Genomic DNA, 20,951 nt, shown 5'->3' with positions numbered 1-20,951 from the left:
TAGCAGGCACTTATGTCCGACAGGTTTAATGATGTACAAATGGAAAATACGACTGCAATCCATATCTACATAAGGAAATTACATCATTTCTAATAGACACAGTGCAAATGGTGGTATACAGGCAGTGAGGCAGACCAATGCCGCTTTAAAAGCGCCATTTGCACTGTGTCTATTAGAAATGATGTAATTTCCTTATGTAGATATGGATTGCAGTCGTATTTTCCATTTGTACATCATTAAACCTGTCGGACATAAGTGCCTGCTATATGGTAAGTCCATATGGTCATCTTGCCGCTAATATTGTTTTTAGGGTTCTTTTATAGTGGTACACTCTGTCGGCATTGGTGGTGCCATTTATTTATACCACACCCGGGAGCCCTATGTACAATTGGGCGAATGGACTCTGAAGAATAAGACGCTTTAGAAAAAATTATGCAAGCTATGTGGCACTGGTGTAATAGAACTAATTTTAAACTTATTGATTTTATTTAAGAAGTGTTTATTTCATACAATTAAGTCAGCCAGCACATAGCAAGTGAAATATCTTTGACAAAAAGCATGGCTTAGGTATAAATGATCCCAACTACTGGACACAAAAACCAAACTTACAATAAATGCATATAAAGCGTGAGCTTTTAAATGTTGTCTAGATGCTTCATGGTAAGTTAATTGGTGTCTTATTACCTCTCTGTATGCCTTCAAGAGTCCAGGAGTTTCATAATACACAGTAACAAGTCCAGCGTCTTTTGCTAAAGCAGCACCTGTCCTAGGATCAATCTGAAGAACGGAGCTAGAGGAAGAACTCCACGTTCCAGCCAAACCTGTCAATATATAAAGTGCCTGTTATTTACTGCTGCTGGTATATACAACTTAAATAAAAAAAAAGTACAGTACAGTCATGGCAAAAGTTTTGAGAATGACACAAATATTTTTCACAAAGTCTGGCAATTTGCAAATACTCCAGAATGTCATGAAGAGTGATCAGATGAATTGCAATTAATTAATTTAAGTCCCTCTAGCCATGACAATGAATTATATCCCAAAAACAATATTTCCACTGCATTTCAGCCCTGCAACAAAAGGACCAGCTGACATCAGGTCAGTGATTCTCTCGTTAACACAGGTGAAAGTGTTGACGAGGACAAGGCTGGAGATCACTCTGTTATGCTGATTGAGTTAGAATAACAGACTGGAAGCTTTAAATGGAGGGTGATGGTTGAAATCATTGTTCTTCCTCTGTTAATCATGGTTAACTGCAAGGAAACACGTGCAGTCATCATTGCTTTGCACAAAAAAGGCTTCATAGGCAAGAATATTGCTGCTAGTAAGATTGCACCTACATCGACCATTTATCGGATCACCAAGAACTTCAAGGAGAAAGGTTCAATAGTTGTGAAGAAGGCTTCAGGGCGCCCAAGAACGTCCAGCAAGCGCCAGGACCGTTGATTCAGCTGAGGGATCGGGGCAACACCAGTGCAGAGCATGCTCAGGAGTGGCAGCAGGTAGGTGTGAGTGCATCTACACGCACAGTGAGACGAAGACTTTCGGAGGATGGCAAAAAAAGCCATCAAAGAAGCCTTTTCTCTTCAGGAAAAACCATCAGGGACAGACTGATATTCTGCAAAAGGTACAAGGAATGGACTGCTGAGGACTGGTGTAAAATAATTTTCTCTGATAAACCACTTTCAATTTGTCTGGAAAAACGCTTGTCCGGAGAAGGAAAGAGGAGCACTACCATCAGTCCTGTGCCATGCCAACAGTAAAAGATCCCGAGACCATTCATGTGTGAGGTTGCTTCTCAGCCAAGGGAGTGAGCTCAGTCACAATTTTGCCTAAGAACACAGCCATGAATAAAGAATGGTACCAAAACATCCTCCAAGAGCAACTTCTCCCAACCATCCAAGAACAGTTTGGTGGTGATGAACAATGCCTTTTCCAGCATGATGGAGCACCTTGCCTTAAGGCAAAAGTGATAACTAAGTGGCTCGGAGATCAATACATCAAAATTTTGGGTCCATGGCCAGGAAATTCCCAGTCAATCCTAAAGAGGCGGGTGGACAAACAAAAATCCACAAATTCTGAAATTCCAAGCATTGATTAGGCAAGAATGAGCAGCCATCAGTCAGTATGTGGCCCAGAAGTGGATTCACAGCATGCCAGAGCGAATTGCAGAGGTCTTCAAAAAGAAAAAACAATACTTGTCATTCTCAAAACTTCTAGCCATGACTGTATTTGCTGATTTTGTCTGCTCTGTGCTTCTACTCATTGTTCTTTAATCAATATTGCAAAAATCTGACATTCATATTTTTTTTCTTTTTAAACAAAGATGTTTATGGAAGTAGGAATACAACAAACCATCATACTACAGCAGTAAAAGTAGTATGGATAAAAGGAGGAGGAGAGAGAGGGGAAAAAAAAAAAAAAAAAAAGAGAAGAACAGGAAGAATAAAGATAATACCAGCAAGAAGTAGGCATAGCAATACACCCAGAAAAGTGTGACAGTGACGCATGTAGAGTTTTAAAATACGGATCCACCGACTTTTAGTAATTTACATCATAGAGGGCATTATAGTAATGCAGACTCTAGTAACGTTGTTTATCTGATGTACATAAAGACATGTCACGGTGGCTTAGTGGTTAGCACTTCTGCCTTACAGCACTGGTGTCATGAGTTCAATTCCCGAACATGGCCTTATCTGTGTGGAGTTTGTATGTTATCCCCGTGTTTGCGTGGGTTTCTTTTCCTCTGGGTGCTTCAGTTCCCTCCCACACTCCTAAAACAAACTGGTAGGTTAATGGCTGCTAGGGACTGATGTGAGTGAGTTCTCTGTACAGCGCTGCGGAATTAGTGGCGCTATATAAATAGCTGCTGCTGATGATGACATACTAATCTAAGATATCACCTATGTGGTTTCAGCTGTGAAAGTAGAGCACGGATGAACCAAACAGTTTGCTTAGTTTTTTAGGAGAGAGATACCAGTCAATCAATAAATATATAACCATTTAAATTAAGAATTATATTGTTAGAGGATGTGGCTATTGAATCCAACACTGGTTTCTAAATGTTGAATGTATGCCAATAAGACGTTTCTCTTATGTTAATAACAAGCTTTTAATTGGACTATAAAATAGTCTCAAGCAGGACCAGGTAATTGGGTAGTTCTGAACGCTGTGAAAAGGAGGCAGAGTTGCTGAGAAAGATAGTCTATGCAGCTGTAGAAAGCAGAAGGTGCTGAATAAAATGTGAATTTATAGTTCTGAAGGTGCAAGAGAAGCCAAGAACCAAACAAAAAGTGAGATTTCATGAGATTGTGTCTTTCGGGTATGTAGAGTTGAAGCTGCAGTAAAGCAGATTTATCCATATTAATATACGTAATTGTGTGTGGGGAAGGGTGTGAAGGTAGGAATGAGAGCGGGAGGTGAGGATGGACATGACTGGTGGGTGAAGCAACAGTAACTGAATACAAGAGACACATATCAATACAAGTTGGTTAAAAGAAAGAAATACAAATGATATATAGTGGCCTGTACAATATTAATAAACTCAACAGATACATATAACATTAACACCTATAGACCTTGTATAGCATCAATTCGAAAATAGCAGGTTGGGTAAACCAATAGCATAAGGACTTTAAATGTTGAAATTCCAAAGACAACAAAAGTATTTAGCATTAGACTTGTATAGGGAACCCATTGGACCAATTCTGGCAATCCAGAATGATCATAAATGGTACAGCAAGCTTGATTGACAGCTCGAATTATAATTATATTTAACAGGTGAACTATCCTTAAACCTGCATTTTAAGAAATACAAATTATATAAAAGTAAAAACGTACATATGTTGTGGACAGTGTTATGTGAATCGGTCTTGCAAACGTCTTTAATAACAATTCTAAAAAGGGCAAATGCCATTTTATTCTATATGCCAAGCTTCAATTTAGACAGCTGTGACACAATTTGTTTGCAGGTCTTTAGTGGTGTTTCAGAGGTCAATATTCATGGCATGCTTTCCTGTACTACAGGATAAGTAAAGGATCTTCAAAGAACTACATGCACGTCAAAGCTACACTTGGAAAGGGGAGAATATAGATTTGTTTTGCTACGGAGGGAGAAAGCTTTGATTATGCTGTTCATCTGCGGGATATTCCAAAGCTATCATTATTATGGGAATCTGAAGCAACTGCAAAGAGAACATCAGGACTTCCAGCAGGTGCACTGTGATTTTTGTCAGGTTACTATGACAGCAGAAAGTAGCTGACATATCTATATCTATCTGTCTATTGCTTTATCCTTATAGCTTCATACTCTGCTTTTCTAACTTGTTTTATAACACAAGGAAGAGTGATTTTTGTTTTCCTGGGACAGGACACTCACATTTCACACTTGGGAACCAAATATTGCTGATGACTTGGCGGTGGTAACAGGCATGCATTAAAACCTTCAGCTTACAGGTAGTTAGATACACTCTAGCAGAATGTATCCAATTATAAAAGATTGGCAAGCAACTTGATTTGCAAAAAACAAAGACCCTTTGTGTAATTAATGTACATATTTTTTTAAAAAAATGAAGAATTACAATATTTAGAAGATTAGTTTATTTAAATGTAAAAAAAATCAAAAACAAAAACAACAAAAAAAACCCCTCAAAAACTAGACTCAAATTTCTTACCTTCCTGATTATTTATTGTACACGCAAAGCAAATAACATCACCAACCACTGCTTCTTCCTTTACACTTGGGTATATGCTGTGTTTTATAGGCAGGGGAACATAATCTGAGATTCCAGGATTCTCAATGTCCCACACGCTAAATATTGTGAAACCAACATTGACTGTGCGAATAATGAAACTGTCATTTGTGGCCCCCTTTCCAATCTGTACAAAATCATCCCTGAAACAAACCAGAATAAATAAATAAAAAAAAATATTGACATTTCGAAACATATCAATATGCATGGGGAGTATTCAATTGTCAGAGAGTTATTTTTTTACTGCGTTAAGTCATTTTAATGCTGTTTTTTATCATTTTCGAGCGGGTTAACTTTATCCGCAATTCAATTCCATTTTTAAACGGTCCTCTCGCGCTCCAGTGAAGGTCTATTGAAAGTATAGGGTGTGCGAGAGGCAGCCGCGTTAAAAGCTACTCAATTGTTTTTTAACGCGGCGGTTAAAACAGGAAAATATGCTGTTTTATCTCGCACCTCCTTGGGGTGTGTTAAAAATAAAAAACCTCTGTGAAATCATGTAATTATGTGGGGGAAAAAAAAAGTTAAACGTATGTTTATCACTAATGCCTAAACTTGTTTAAAGTTCATTTTCTTGGGGGGAAAAAATGAAATAAAATAAACATAAAAAAATAAAATCACTAATTAATTATATTTATGTATGTTTTTGGTACAAATATGAATGTAGTAATGTGTTTTGACATGGTATAGATGATTGTATGGTAAAATATAGTTCAATTCAAAAATATGCTAAAGAAAGTACTGTAATGTAGATATTATATGAATGTATAATGCAATATAATTTATGGAAATGTATGCAAAACCTTTTTTTTGTGTTATACATGACCGTGTTAAAACTCCCCTTCACTCCCCTAAAATCTTGCAAACACAATTTTTAATGTGCGGGTGCAGCGTTCCCACTTTTCCAATTGAATTGCACGAGTTTTCCCGCTGTGCTAACTCAAAACCGTCGCTATTGACGTAAAAAAAACCCGGAGAGGATATTTTTTTATACACGGCGGGGGAAAAAAACAAAAAAAACTTGCTAACAATTGAATACCCCCCTGTGTATGTAAAATATATAATATCCACATACATATATTACACACACACAGTATATACATAAGATATATATACTTACACATACATACTGCAACACTGCCATCATGTGGCTAGAAACAGTACTGCATTGACTTTATTTAAAATGAGTTTAGAGTGAATATGCTTACATTACGCTTTAGTCAAAAATATTACTACTTAACTACTCACCTGGAGTCTGGTATTTGCCTGATTATGCAACAATGCTCTTCATGCTCCAGCTGAGGAGGCATCATCCAAACAAGCAGTGTGATCAGCCAGAGGAAGATGAGCATTGCCACTGCAATAGGACCAGATGGAATGCCAGACTCCAGGTGAGTAATCTAATGGATTAAGGTTTAATTTATGGAACTCCACCCAAAGCTAAATTTTCTGTTTTGAGTGGAGCTATCCTTTAAATTTTTTTTTTTTTTTACATACTTCTCCACTGAGGTTTTAATTACTGTAATGGCTCTATATACAATATAAGCTCAATGGAAAACCAAGAGATGACTAAATCTTAAAAAAAAAAAAAAAAAAAATACAGAGAGGAGACAATAATTAATATTAAAGTGTGAAACACATCTAATGCTCTATAATCAAATGTGAGAGATCCACAATAATTGTGATGGGTTTAGCTTACTCTATAATCAGACTATACCAACCAGAACATATACAGAAAATACCCCGACCTGTTAATTGCAAAGTTGAGAACAGAATTTTGTGCATGGAAAATCTCGCCAGTGTTGTCATGGAAACGAGCTGAGAAATGCAGCGTTACTCCCAGTGGAATGGCGACCAGTGGATGACCACTTCCCGCATGAAGGACAGGGCTGGTTACAATGCTCATATAAGATATTGGCGATACCTGTGTAAAACAAGACAGTTACTTCACATCAGTTGCTAATGACACAATGCTCACAAATTTACAACTAGCATTATCCCACACAGACAGACAATGAAGGATTAAAGTTAACCATAAGAAATGGGATCCTTAATTACTGCCTCATTTATGCTGGACTGCTCTTAGATTTCTTCTAACTCACCATGTCCCCATTCATGCACTCTTCAAGCAATCTCCAAGTTCTATGCAGCAAAAACCACTGATCCACATCTCTGACTAATAAATTCTAACACAATACAATCTGCAAGTTGGACGTTTGTCTTTGTATCTCTGGCTGTATCCATGTGAGGAAATGGCAGATCTGAATGCTTGTTTGGTCAATATTGGCAAATAGGAAGGGACTTGCATGTCTCCACCCAAAATTTCTAGGTTGTAGTTAAATCCTTTATAGTTGGGCTTATTGTGCCAGTGTTTCAATAACCTCTGTAATAACGTTACTACTAGCCCAATTCACTATAGCATTAAAATAGTGAATTCAACTCCATGCACACATTGCTTTTTCTATCAAAAACAACAACAGTCATTGTGATTGTGAGAGACTGCAATCAAAAACTTTTAACAGTGTAAATAATCTAATTGTACTTCTTGTAATTTATATAAACACCAAAAAATAGTTCCTTTCTGGCTAACTTTCCCTGCAAAAGAACCATCTACCTCCACTAGAACTATCTGCCCCACTAGGAGGTCCCGTACACGGCATAACACATCAAGGGGACAGCCGACATTGGCCGTGACACATCTTTAATCCAAATTTGTACCGCTATGAGCTTTTAAGAAACTCTCAGAGCTGGTTCTGCTCCAGCTCTATTGTTCCTTAGTAAATCAATCACAGCTACAGCCCAGCTATAAATAACGGTCTCTGCATCAGCTTTTACCGCAAGCCAGGAAACTAATACAATTTTAGCTATAACTTATGTCACTTTTCAACCTTTACACAAAATTGCAACTGTGCACTTGTTTGATTAAACTCCTAACACTGCATTATCTGCACCACGGCTGATGTAACTTATGTCTACTATAGAAGAGCCAGCCATAATTTACCATCTGTAACATGACGATTACAAGTTAGTGACATCTGGTTTAAAGAAAAATTAAACCACAATTAACCAGTTTGTAGTTTTAGTAGGACGTTAATATAAAACAAAAAATATTTCCATTGTAATTATTGGAAAACAAAATGCTGTGACATAATTTGTTTGCAGGTCTTTAGTGGTGTTTCAGAGGTCAATATTCATGGCATGCTTTCCTGTACTACAGGATAAGTAAAAGGATCTTCCCTGATTAAATTAATTTACCTTTACAGACACAATAATGGTCTGATTGATCCCAAAAGGTTCCTGCGAGTTAATTTCCATGGTGGAAACTCCAGTGAGAGAGCCTGATGTCAGCAGTCCACTATCATCCACCTGAACAATAGACAACTTGTTGGGGCTATTCAGTATCCGGTAACTAACCGTTGCTGTTCGATCCCTGTAACCGGAAAACATAAATGTGCAATAATCGCGGTACTATGTCTACCTAGGAAAAAAATATACAGCCATTATGTGGGGGTGGTAAGATCATGTAATGCTTGTTGAATATGGTTGGAATCAAAGGGGCAGATTCAATTGGCATTTGTTACCGGTAGCACCGTAAAAATGAACGCTCATTTTTGCTGACACCTCTATGGCACGCAAGCAAAACGGAGCGAGATTTTGGCCCAAAAAAAAAATCCATGCGAGATGTCTCGCGTCCCTAAGTACAACAAACATTTTAGTTGTGTTACCTGTTAGTTTGAAGCCTCAGGTTGGAGTTTGGAGACATTAATATCTGCTCAGCTTCCATATTCGGGTTTATTAAATGTAACCGATCAAATACCTGGCACATAAATTCGCAGTTTAATATTAGTATACTGGAAAAATTATTTAACATTCTTTAGATGTACAGTTAATAAACAAATATTATTATATAGGGAAATCCTAACAGTCTAACAATGAACAAGCCTTAGTCACATGATCATTTTGTATATATGTTCATACAATTCATTATTGCATGTGTGGAAGGTGGTCTATATTAAAATTATGTATTTTTGGATAAGTTACCTGGATCTGAATCTCATCTGATAGTTCATGTGCCTGGCCAGAGAACTGATCTGCCATAGGGTCAGTCACCCGAACGGTCACTTTGAGCCCAGTTCTCCCTTTCGTTTTGGCATAAACATTCATAGCAAAGTTGTATTGTTCAGGAAGCTCAACAGATGCCTGCATGATAAGTCAGAACAAAACAAATTACACTATAACAGCGCACATAACAGACTAGACCCTAGACATTAAAACTATAAACCATTGTAAAATGAAAAATGATAAAATTGTGAATGCAAACTAAATATTGCAGTACAAAAAAAATGCCCATTTTTGCCCGATTCTAATTAAAAAGCAACTGCTTGAAGATTTGGAGCTGGTGAGTGTCTCACTTTCATTTGTTTTCTGTGGAACAGTCTATTCTTTACATAGACGTCATCTCCATAACCAATAAAAACACACTATAGATTAGAGGTAAGATTGTCGTGTGTGTGTGTGTGTGTGTGTGTGTGTGTGTGTGTATGTATGTATGTGTGTGTGTGTGTATGTGTGTGTGTGTGTGTATGTGTATGTGTGTGTGTCCACACCTACAGCTCAACAACAGGGTATGTAGGTGCTTTGCCTAGAGCAGTGATGGGCAAACTACGGCCCGCGGGCCAGATCCGGCCCACTTAGAGGTTCTATCCGGCCCGCCAATATTTAAAAAAAAAAAATTCATTAAAATATGCATAAAATTATTAGGGCCGACCCTGTATGTCAGAACCTTAATTTTTATGCCTTCCCAGCTATTTCCTCCATTACACTTCATCCTCCTTCCTAAAAGGACATTTCGTATGTCAATCACTCAAACACCTGCCCGCCCCCTAATGGCTGAAAGTCATGTGAGAAGAGATGGGCTGGGCCATATACTAATGCAGATTTTGATTGGCTGCTGTGTTGTCAGTTAGTGGCTCACTAGGAAGACGGATCTGCAACAACCTGCTGAAATAAGTGCTGTGTCTGTACGATCGCTGCACTTATAGAGGTAACACTTCTATATAACACCCTCCCGTCCCATTCAAAAAATTTGTATTATAGATTTCGATATTTTAGTTTTTTAATAAATTATATTGGCCCGCCTAAAGTTTTTCTTTTTTATTTGGCCCGTTCCTGAAAAAACTTTGCCCATCACTGGCCTAGAGCATGGCTGTCCAACCTTTAAGCTCTTCTGGGCCGCATATATCTGTCTGGTGTGTGTGTTAGGGAATTTAGACTGTAAGCTCCAATGGGGCAGGGACTGATGTGAGCAAGTTCTCTGCACAGCGCTGCTGAATCAGTAGCGCTATATAAATAAATGGTGATGAGGATATAGAATTGAATATTTATTTAGGACTACAATGTAACCCATTTTACCAATGACTATAATAATAAAATTTAATAATGTAAAGAAGTACAGTATAATAAAAAAATAATGAGTATAAAAATAAAAAAAATTGATTTTTTTAAACATAAAAATAAGAACATGCCATTTTAATGTGAACACTTGAGTGTGCTCTTTTGATACCAGTGCATCTATATCTGGTTTGATAGAGGTTGTAGCAATGTGAAGAGTATTTTCAAGATGCTCCCCTGAAATTTTTGCAATATCTTTACTTTTTGTATGCTCCATACAGGAAAAAAGTTGCTCGCAAATCTACGTACTCCCCAAAAGAGACGTCATGAACAGGGCATGTTTGTGAAATAACGCATATTTTTATTTAGGCAGGTACATCTTATAAAAGTCCAATAAAGACATTCGAATACATTTTTCTTTTAGTTGCATATCTGATTGCAACTCTATAAATTCCATTTGCAAGTTTGCAGGCAACGTGTTGATGTCAACTGAGAATGGAGTAGCGAATGTACTGAAATGCGGTTGGTATTTTCTAAAATCTGGAAATCTATTTTCAAAGTCTGCAATCACGAGTCATAACGTTTTAAAATAAAGATCCTAATTTCTATGTGCATATCTTTTGCGGGAAAAAAAGCAAACTCAGGCGTTCTGCGAGACTGCACAATGTTAGTTATGTGAGAAAGTTGAGCCGTGTTAGCTAAGGGTTAAGCTGGTCTGTGATGAGGCAAAGCTGGCGCATGCGCTCACCCGTTCCTTCATTTTCCGGTTACGCAGCTCGGGCCACACGCATGGGCTTCAAGGGTCACAGCTTCATCACATTTGGTCTAGAGAATTGGGAGGGCCAAGCAAACCTACTGCCTATAGGAGAGCACTATATCCTGCTGAAGTACTTTCCCCGGGTTTTGAAGATATACACATACACTTTGTCCATCTCACCTCATCATGCCGGCTCTTCACCTCTATGAAATCCCGCTTCACCACAGACCATTGGAAAATGAGGCCAGGAACAGCATTGCCAAACGAGAATGGTGCTTGGTTACTGGAGATTCCCATTACATAAACTGGCATCTGTTGTGAAATAACACATTATTCTATACAACCATAACACAATATATTTGCACATTTCCTCATGTATAATATCTCTAACAGACAAGGGGAAATTCTACTACTCTCTAAAGGGTACACAATAGTACATTCGCAAATGGGTAAACATAGGAACAAACTATTAATTAGGGGCACCATGGGATATTTAAAACAGTGACTTTCAAGAGAGACTTACAGGATCAAACCACCATGTCTGATTTTGCCCAGTCAGTTGATCTGCTGTTAGACCTGTGGGCACGTGTGCCGATACGGCAGTTATTGGCACATAGCCTAGTACTGTGCTGCTCTAGTGGACTCACCTGTGTGCCACCTTTCATTCTGGTGACAGGTGCATGAATCCGAACACCTTTCAGCTGTATTACTTCAACCTCTACTTTATCCTGAAATAACAAGAGAAATTAATAAATACCGGCAAATCCTGGGTAAAGATTTATACATTTATTTTCCAGACAACACAACGTAAGTAGCAGTGGTATTCCAACAAGATATGTATACTGATTGTACATCTATCATCTGAGTATTCCCTTTATTTTATATGCTTGACCCACCTAATTATCCACAAAATCTCCTAGTCACCATGGGACCTTAATATAATGAAAGATTCACCCAATACCCACCTAGTAATATTCTGTATTTGAAAATGATTTACCTCCGACACAATCACCACTTTTCCAGATTCGGTATCTACAGCTTGAATGACTCCAGTTACCGTCCCATTGCCAACCATCGACCCTCTTACCAATCCATTACTGCCTACAGATGCAACATTGCCATCTGTGATGGAGAAAATGATGTTGGACTGAGGCTGAGGGCCCCCCTCTGATGTGATCTAGAAAACAGAGGAATTTACAACTAAGACGCAGTCACATCATGTTACTACATGCAATATTATACTATTAAATGTAACATTATATTACTACAAAATAATATCAGAAGCTTCCCTCAATCTACACGTATGTTTCCGTGACTGACACAGCTTACTGTAAATTTCTTCAAGTATACTCATGACTACAGATTGCTGTAGCCATAGTTGGGCCAGTGATCACCACCATTGAAATCACAGTAGGAATGGCAGGAAGTCACCCACCTATCTAAACCCTCGACATTACCACCCCCAAAATATTTACCTGCATTGTGGCACCAATGATGAGTGTAATCCGTCGGGGCAAAAGCCGGAATGGAGGGAATACCTGTGACACAGTAGAAAGACAAAGGGCATAAGCCAAAATAAAGCACAGGTACGTTGCACTGGCTGAACAACCTCACAGATATCGCAAGAGCTGCCATCTTATTCATGTGTTCCTACTTGTAGTGATTCTTCTTTGCACACTCTTGAAATTCATATTTAAAAATGTTTCACTACATTGACAGAAGTTAAGACATTTAAAATAAGTGTACTGTATTATACAAAGAGAAAATCAATTTCCATTGTACTATCTAGGCACTCAACTAAGATGGAGTAGGGGAAACTTGAGCAACTAAAAGTTAATGCACAGCATACAAAGAAGGGAGATCACGTCAGTTGTGCCAATGCTTGAATAAACTAACTGCGTTTCAAAATTCCAAGACTTGACTGATCTCATTTTCAATAATGGCAAGACCTAAAATATCAATGGGTGCACTACCCTAGTTACCTCCAGTGATCTTGGTGAAGAATCTAGTTTGTTACCAGCTTTGTCAATGGCAGATGCAGTGAGACTTGTTTGTCCTATGGCGAGACCATGGACAGTAAAGACAGCAGTGAACTCATCAACCTTCTCATTGAGGGCTCTGCAAGATGAAATCCCATTAGCTCTTGAAAAGACAAGGGAATTCTATATTCTGTTTTCACATGTAGTACATCAAAATATATTACAATGGGCTTTATTAAAATATCTAGAAAACATACTCACTTGATTGACACAATCTGTGAAGAAGATCCCAGCTCCAAGTCCATATAGGCAAAATATTTAGCAAGGAACGGCTTTTGAGAAGAGTCCAGGACCCTCACATAGGCTTTAACAGTCTTTCCAATTTCTACCTGTATAGCAATTGAACACATTATTTAGGGACCCCAAATGTTTTAGATTCACACAAATCAAGAAAATTTAGAATTAGTGCAACATTTCTATGGCACCTCCACTATTCGTGCCAGCTTTTTACAATGGGTTATTAAGGCCAGGTATTTCCAGATTTCTTGTAACTCAGATTGTAAACACATCACTATGCAGTATTTATTATATGCTAGTAATAAGGTGGTGTGATTAGACCAACACATTATAGCAATATTTGTAAAAATAAATGGACATTGCAGAAACGTCCCCGCTTCCCTTCTTATTCTGCCAGCAATTTAGTGCAGGACATGGTCACAGCTCCATGTTATGAATGCACATAAAAAACATTACCTTGTCAACCACTCTAACATCCACCTGGAGAATATCAGACACATAAACACTGACTGTAGCTGGGGCTGGGAAAGCCAGACAAAGATCATAAACCATGATTGATAACGTCCCTGGGCGCAGCGGATAGACCTGAGAGAGAGATGAAGTCATTACCAAGCAGAAAACTAATAACCACACACAGTAACACCAAACGTCATTACAACCTACCTGCATAGAAAGAGAATTCAGCCACAAAAGTACAATAATTTAGTAGGTTTAATAACACAATTATAGCTGTAGATAGAGATTAACCCAGTGATGAGCTAGTCCAATACTGTACTGAGCTGGGAGACAACAGGCAGCTTGAAGGTTAGACTACACGTAAGGAACAAACATCACAGTAAGAAGGTACACAGTGAGAAATTGGCAAAATGGTATATGAGGGAAGGGTGATCAGGAAAGAAAATTAAAGGGGACAGGTTAGTAACAGAACATATATTATATACATATTACAATTTACAAGTTGTCCATTTCTCAGAAGGATTGTTAACAAGCTACCACTTTAAGTCCTGTGACTTAAGCTGGGTATATACACTACAGAAATTTCGACCAACTTTTTATGCCAATCGATTTTACATGCGATCGATGGTCCAATCGCTCGGTCCATGGACTGCATACACTCTAGCCTTGTTTAGGACGATAAAGGGAAGAACGGACGTCCCTTTAGCGACTTTTTACAGCCATGTTGTCTTGAGCAATGACTGTAATTTTGTACTCACTGTTGTGGATCGGTCGGAAGTTTATACATACTACACAGCGGAAACGAGATTGGAACGAAAATATTAAACGGTACGACCAACCAAATGAGGCGATAATCGTCCATTTGGACAGACTTTCGACCATCGTGTCACTGCACACACTGTCCCGACTTTTGAACGAGCGGTCGTATGTCGGCTGTTTGATGAGACGATTATTGGACGAAAACAGTGTAGTGTGTACCCAGCTTTACTTAACTGCTTTATATGACAAGTCAACATAAGCTGCTCACATTACAGTTCAAGAGGACACAATACATCCAATTATAGTTAATAGAGATAAATAAATTGCTTCTGCTCTGCTCTATTGAATAGGTTTGGACTGATTGAGTACTGAAGTGAGAGTCACAGGGGTTGCTTTAACATACAGTCCAGTTTTTGCCAACAGGTGATAAGGAGTTATCTTGGGGAGGGATCATCTAACCATTTACTACATGGAAGGTCACCAATTCCTATTATGTTATTATTTTACTTTACTACATAGTGCCTCATGCCTTAACATTTTATTCAGCATGCTAGGCGGGCAGGCTTGTTCTAGTCTGCACAGGAGAGAGACGCGTACTTTAGAGAGAGCAGAGCACATAAATAACGCTCTGTATTAAATGGTCTCTCCTAGGTGGCTCTTTTATGCCTACTAAGTAATGTCTGCTTTCAAGGCCTGTCCACTGTCAGTGTATCTACTAACATAATTACTATTGAGTTTATTATTGCACATTGTGATTTCAAACTAAGTGGTTTATTTATCATTGAGATCTCCATGGGACCATAAGTCTGATTTTAAAAAAAATTCAGTTATCACAATTTAGCAAAAACACATAACAAAAACAGTCACCCGGGCCTCCAATCTCTATTGGAAAAACGTTGGTGCTCTACACTTTCATGCACATATAGTGGGCCCTCAAGTAGCCCAATTTTGGCACATGGTCCTCAACTTAATTTTTCAAATCACAAATATTCGAATACCAGTGGGACCATCTATCTTGCTATTGAAAAAAAAATAAAAAAATCAAAGCCAGGTAGTAAACACCTAGACAACCTTATGATACATATTAGTAAGAATGCAAAACTAAAAATAGAAAAAAAAAAAAAAAAAAAAAAAGTGACAGAAGCAGGCACTTCCTGCTAGAAATGTCTCGTTGAATGGGATATGGGTTGTATCCTCAGAAAATAACATTCCAGTTTGCTGTATAACACAATTCCCACTTGGAGTCCATAATACCAAAACTCTCCCTCTCCTGTAAGCATCTTAAATAACCCTGCTGCCCAAGCTTTTCCTTGTCGATGCCCTCCTACTCCCCCCACTTGTGACCTCTGGCTCCCCCACCTCCTAGTGTTCCTCCAATTCACACCCAAATCTAAAAAAAAGACAGATGCACAGATCTAATATTGTTACTTCTTCCATGTATCCTGGAATGTTCTGCTATAACTCTTTGGCATGTGTCATTGTTAAAATTTCTGCCTGTAGCCTCGATATATAAATATATAAACAATCACACCAGTGACGGCACTGCACATTAGGCGTGGCCCCCCCCATACGGCGCTGAACATTAGGCGTGGCCCCCCATACGGCACTGAACATTTGGCATGGCCCCCCCATACGGCGCTGAACATTAGGCGTGGCCCCCCATACGACGTTGAACATTAGGCGTGGCCCCCCCATACGGCGCTGAACATTAGGCGTGGCCCCCCATACTGCGCTGAACATTAGGCGTGACCCTCCCATACGGCGCTGAACATTAGGCGTGGCCCCCCCCATACGGCGCTGAACATTAGGCGTGGCCCCCCCCATACGGCGCTGAACATTAGGCGTGGCACTCCCATACGGCGCTGAACATTAGGCGTGTACCCAGATATGGCTCCTTAAAAAAGGGGCATATGTATAATATTTACTTTCCCAAAAATCTGATATATCCACCTGTGCATCCGAGGAGATCCACAAAACAGGTACTGCTGGTGAAGAGAGAGTACACATTTGAGAACCACTGCAATTTAGTATGCAACTTGCAGCCAAGAGTATTTTTTGTGCTTCAAGGAAAACTGGATGCATTTCTGTCCAACAGCTAGCACATACATGGAGCCATAGGAGAGATGCATGAGTTAGGTCAGTAGGCTTTGATCAGATGGTCCCACATGAAAGTAGTTTGTGCAGACAGAACTGTGTAACACAACACTGGGGCTCCCAGACTACCGGAACATAATGTTAATACCATCATCTATTGCAGTGGATTTGCAGACTACCCAGAAGGGCTTTTTGTTTTTTTGGGACGTAGCAATACACCACAGCACACAAACAGGCACTACCTTTGAAAAAGGGTTTAATTTTTTTACCACCCAATTATGTGGGCAGCCATATGTCTTTTAATTTACTTTATAACTGTAAACATTCTAACAGTATAAGTGCTCTTTTCTTCTTTTATCCAAGTTTATTATAGAGAGTTACAAATGTGGATACCTGATCCATAACCAGAAGGCAGTGAAGGAAGTAATTACTTTAAATTGTTTCTTGGTACAAGTCTTCATTACAATTCACATTATTCCATCACGTCGTCTACTGAAAAAACATGCACAACCTCAGGCTACACGTACATAGAGAGGAATTTCAATAATCAAATACAATTCTGCACTTACCGTCACAATTCCTTTTGTTTCTTGAAAAGCTGTATTAACAATGTTGGAAACACTGCTGTTAATGAAAAAATATCCGGATCCCTCCATAATTCTGAATTCAGCCTGAAATTTGAGGTGAAGTGTAAGTTTAAGTCATTTAAAGCGATAATTTTCCAAAAGAAAACAATCTTAGACGTTTATCAATACACTTTGTCATGAATGAATGCAGTTGCGTATATTAAGAAAAAATAAATAAATAAATAAATTTCTCAATTTATAACCAGCAATGGTATAAACAAGAGAAGGGGCAATTGATTACCATGGCACATACCAGAGGGTGCCCCTGCATTTGTCTGCCAGCTAACAGGAGATTCCTAGATTAAGACCTGTTAACATTCGGCAAGTTCAGAGACAGAGACAGAGTTGTTACAACAACATGAACTATGTATATAAATAATTCTGTATTAATGCATCCAAACTCACAGTTATTGTACAACGGCAATCTGCAGTAGCTTGATGAGAAATCACACATCTGAACGTCAGGTAAGTGTTTCATACCTTAAGAACTCCCAAAAAACTACAAATTTGGGAAATTCACGTGAGGGGCGTCAACATCCACCCTCTACCTTAGTATGGTGAGTGGTAAATGAGAGAGGAGTGCAGTGTGGGACTGTTACAGGTATTCTAGAACCAGGTGGATACTGGGAATGATGTCTGCAAAGCTTTTGTTTCTTATTTTAACTCATTCATATGTACACAAAACTACATTTATAGTTTTGAGTGGAGTTACCTTTTATTATCATTTTCCGAAAAAAAGTGATTGTATTTAGTAATTTTTTTGGCTGATTTATATTTCGAAACCGATCCATTTATCAGCATCTCTACGGCACTAGTTGTTAACTGTTATACAGCTTCTCTACAATACTGTGTATAAACAAAAAAAACAAAACTAAAAGAAGCAAAAAGTACTATTGTCATGCATACGGAACAGAGGGGATGCCAGAGCCCAGACTATGTTTTTCAAACTCCCACTTGGGAGGATATGAATTAGAGAGAAAAATGTGTTCAATTAATTTTAAACTAATGTAAAATTATTTGCTCCATGCCTCATATAATGTGATCCTCAGAGAACAAAGTATGCAACGTATTGTTAAAAAGTACTAATTAATTTTGTTACCAAGATAAAAGGAGCAAAACCCTGCTGTGATATCTGCTTCCGCTCCTAGTTTTATGTCAGTGCGTGGAGATTTGCACAGCAACATCGTGGTTTTTGCCAAGGAGCAGTCTTTTGCTATGGGTGTTGATTGGATCAATGTGTATAAGGGCATTAATTATCCACATGCTTGGGGCCTAAATCACTAAATCAAGATTTTGTTATGCACAAAACAAGTGGTGAAGCAGAAAGTTTTGTGGGATCTCGCTCAGCTTCTTCACCTTGTAAAATGAATTCAGTTTTACCTTACTTGATGTTAAAAGTCACATCATGATAACATCTGAAATAAAGACAGGCCCAATGTCCGCTTACGATTAGGAGGTAAAACCACAAGAGAAAAGAGCAGTACTTTGGGAGAATTTGGTAAAAGCTTTACTTAAGGTTAAATTTCAAACACACAGAGATAACTATACACACTTCACACCTCATTTTCTCCATAATTTAGTTTTTAACTCTTTTCAAGGTGCATAAAAACTATGAAATGTGTTTTTCAGCTGTTGCACCTAGCATGACACCACACAGACATACACAATCTCACCGTGACACCTGGATGATTGTAAATGGAAATTGATCCAGGATTTACTCTTACATCCTCCACAAGCAGAAGTTCTAGACTAGCAGAGACTGGTGTCAATGCTTTGACCTGGAACAAGAGAGACCATAAAATGTAACATACCTGCTAATAGATATCAATACACATGTACTTTTTATTTTTTTTTTTAAATAAAGAACTTAATTTTTACATATTTCCTTGATGTAATACATACATTTAGTATGAGGACAAGCTTGCCCTGAGTTAAGACAGGAATCCCTCATTCTACGTACATACCACTTCCTGCTGTCCTCTATGCTTTACCAGTGTGCTTGTGTTTTTTATTTTCATACAAAATATAAAACATTTTCATACAGCCAAAAACTAGTGCTTAAAGTCCAGACTGTGACATGGAAAGACTTTTCCATGATCACCCGCCGTGATTTCCTATATCCATCAGGCCTGGATTATCATTATGCTGGTAAGAGAAGGTTGCCTAGTGCTTGAGGTGCTTCCCTTCCACTGCTGGTGGGAATTACATGGCTGTGAAATAATGCAGTATTGGATTGACAACTATGTAACGGTGTAATATATTCCTCAATCAAGACTTTCCCCAAATTTGTGTAAAAATTACCCCTTCTATTAAAGTCATTGTTGGGGGGAAAGAGCTGCAGATAGTGGTCTTCAAAACATAACTTGTGTTCTCTATGATTGAAGAGGGTAACTTATGTTCCTTTCTATGGGATTTACCCCCTTCTGTTAAGTTTGTTTTCCCCATAACTGAAGTGGATTTTATTACGTCTTTACATCTTTTTATCCTAGGCCAAAATGGGACAAAGAATTTACAGCCCAAAAGACATGCTGAATTACGATGAATTTGCCCCTGATATATGTGTGTGTTTCTGGGCCTGTGGTAGGAAAAATAGATTATAAATGCCTATAAGGCAGGGACTGTATGAATTACGAATAATAATAATCTCAATCTTAAAATTCAATTAAGAATAATACTACATTTGCCGTTCTATTCATTTTATTGTACTATATAGCTAAATAAAATTATTTATTTCAGTTGTGAAAATCATGGCATTTATCATTCAGACATGGTGTTTCTTTTCATCTCTACCTTCACTACTGGTACTCAATACATTCCCCAATAGCATGAAGGGTCATTAATGGAAAAGCAGCAGGTACGGATTTGTTTTTATCACGTGGGTAGGTACTTATTACATATCAGGTGGGTAGGTACTTATTACATATCAGGTGGGTAGGTACTTATTACATATCAGGTGGGTAGGTACTTATTACATATCAGGTGGGTAGGTAATTATTACATATTTTAGGTCTTTGCTCCCCTTGAGTTTGGAGATAATTTTAATCTTACATTTCAGTCACTGGAAGAAAAGGAGAACACTTTGAAAATATGTAGGTCAATATGGTCAGTTTCCATAAGGAATAAAATACCATTTTTACTTGTTATAACATCAATACCATCAGCATGATAAACCTGCATCATCACCACACCCAATTCATATGGAGAAACTCGCTTCCTTTCTCAAAAACACATATCGAGGGCACCGCTTCTAACACTACTACTAATAGAAGCAGAGAAAGGAAGCTTTATACACATACCGGTGCTCTCACTTTGGCAGCTCTGTGGTGTGATTCCTGGTAATTGTTTGCTCTGGCAGTGATAACTGCTGTCCCCGATACATGATGAACATGAATAGTGTTCAAACCTAATAAACAATAATAATAATTAAATATATACTAAACAGTATAACATCAGACTATAGCATTTATTAATATAAGGATATATAATGTGCCAACATATTTCATCTAGTGCTACAGTGGACAAGAATGTAAGATTTTGCTAGTAATACCATTGCATTCAATGCACACAACTAATTATCTAAGAAATCTAAAAAACTTGAATTAATGTCATACCATGCAGTTTCTTTTGACCAGTTCCATCTTCCTGCTGAATATATTCCATGGGTTTGGAAGCATCGAAGCTGGCTAACAGCACCTTGGAAGTATCCCAATCAATAGCCAAAGAACTGAAATTATCAAACTTTCTTCCATGATGATCATAGGCTGATAGCTGCAGTAACTGGTTGCGGTAGTTTGAAACTGGAATCTAAAACAAAATAAATCAATCATATATACAGCCTAGGTCT

At 38.2% G+C, this 20,951-nt stretch overlaps 1 protein-coding gene across 1 annotated transcript in view; it reads right to left on the bottom strand.

Moving 5' to 3' along the window:
• Positions 1 to 20,951, bottom strand: part of NUP210 (nucleoporin 210) — a 70,620-nt gene that overhangs the window by 13,732 nt on the left and 35,937 nt on the right. The window contains exons 17-33 of the mRNA XM_075183118.1: positions 20,719 to 20,911; positions 20,404 to 20,510; positions 18,781 to 18,885; positions 17,051 to 17,152; positions 13,629 to 13,757; positions 13,137 to 13,264; positions 12,879 to 13,014; positions 12,372 to 12,434; positions 11,894 to 12,073; positions 11,544 to 11,624; positions 11,077 to 11,208; positions 8,790 to 8,948; positions 8,474 to 8,565; positions 8,004 to 8,178; positions 6,497 to 6,672; positions 4,674 to 4,894; positions 685 to 821 (exon numbers count right to left, since the gene is read on the bottom strand). Of these exons, the coding sequence (XP_075039219.1) occupies positions 685 to 821; positions 4,674 to 4,894; positions 6,497 to 6,672; positions 8,004 to 8,178; positions 8,474 to 8,565; positions 8,790 to 8,948; positions 11,077 to 11,208; positions 11,544 to 11,624; positions 11,894 to 12,073; positions 12,372 to 12,434; positions 12,879 to 13,014; positions 13,137 to 13,264; positions 13,629 to 13,757; positions 17,051 to 17,152; positions 18,781 to 18,885; positions 20,404 to 20,510; positions 20,719 to 20,911 (2,316 nt within the window). The remainder of the gene's footprint in view (positions 1 to 684; positions 822 to 4,673; positions 4,895 to 6,496; positions 6,673 to 8,003; positions 8,179 to 8,473; positions 8,566 to 8,789; positions 8,949 to 11,076; positions 11,209 to 11,543; positions 11,625 to 11,893; positions 12,074 to 12,371; positions 12,435 to 12,878; positions 13,015 to 13,136; positions 13,265 to 13,628; positions 13,758 to 17,050; positions 17,153 to 18,780; positions 18,886 to 20,403; positions 20,511 to 20,718; positions 20,912 to 20,951) is intronic.

This window comes from Mixophyes fleayi, chromosome 8, assembly GCF_038048845.1.
Source record: "Mixophyes fleayi isolate aMixFle1 chromosome 8, aMixFle1.hap1, whole genome shotgun sequence".
Lineage (NCBI taxonomy): Eukaryota > Metazoa > Chordata > Amphibia > Anura > Limnodynastidae > Mixophyes > Mixophyes fleayi.
This window is presented reverse-complemented; position numbering and strand designations above follow the sequence as displayed.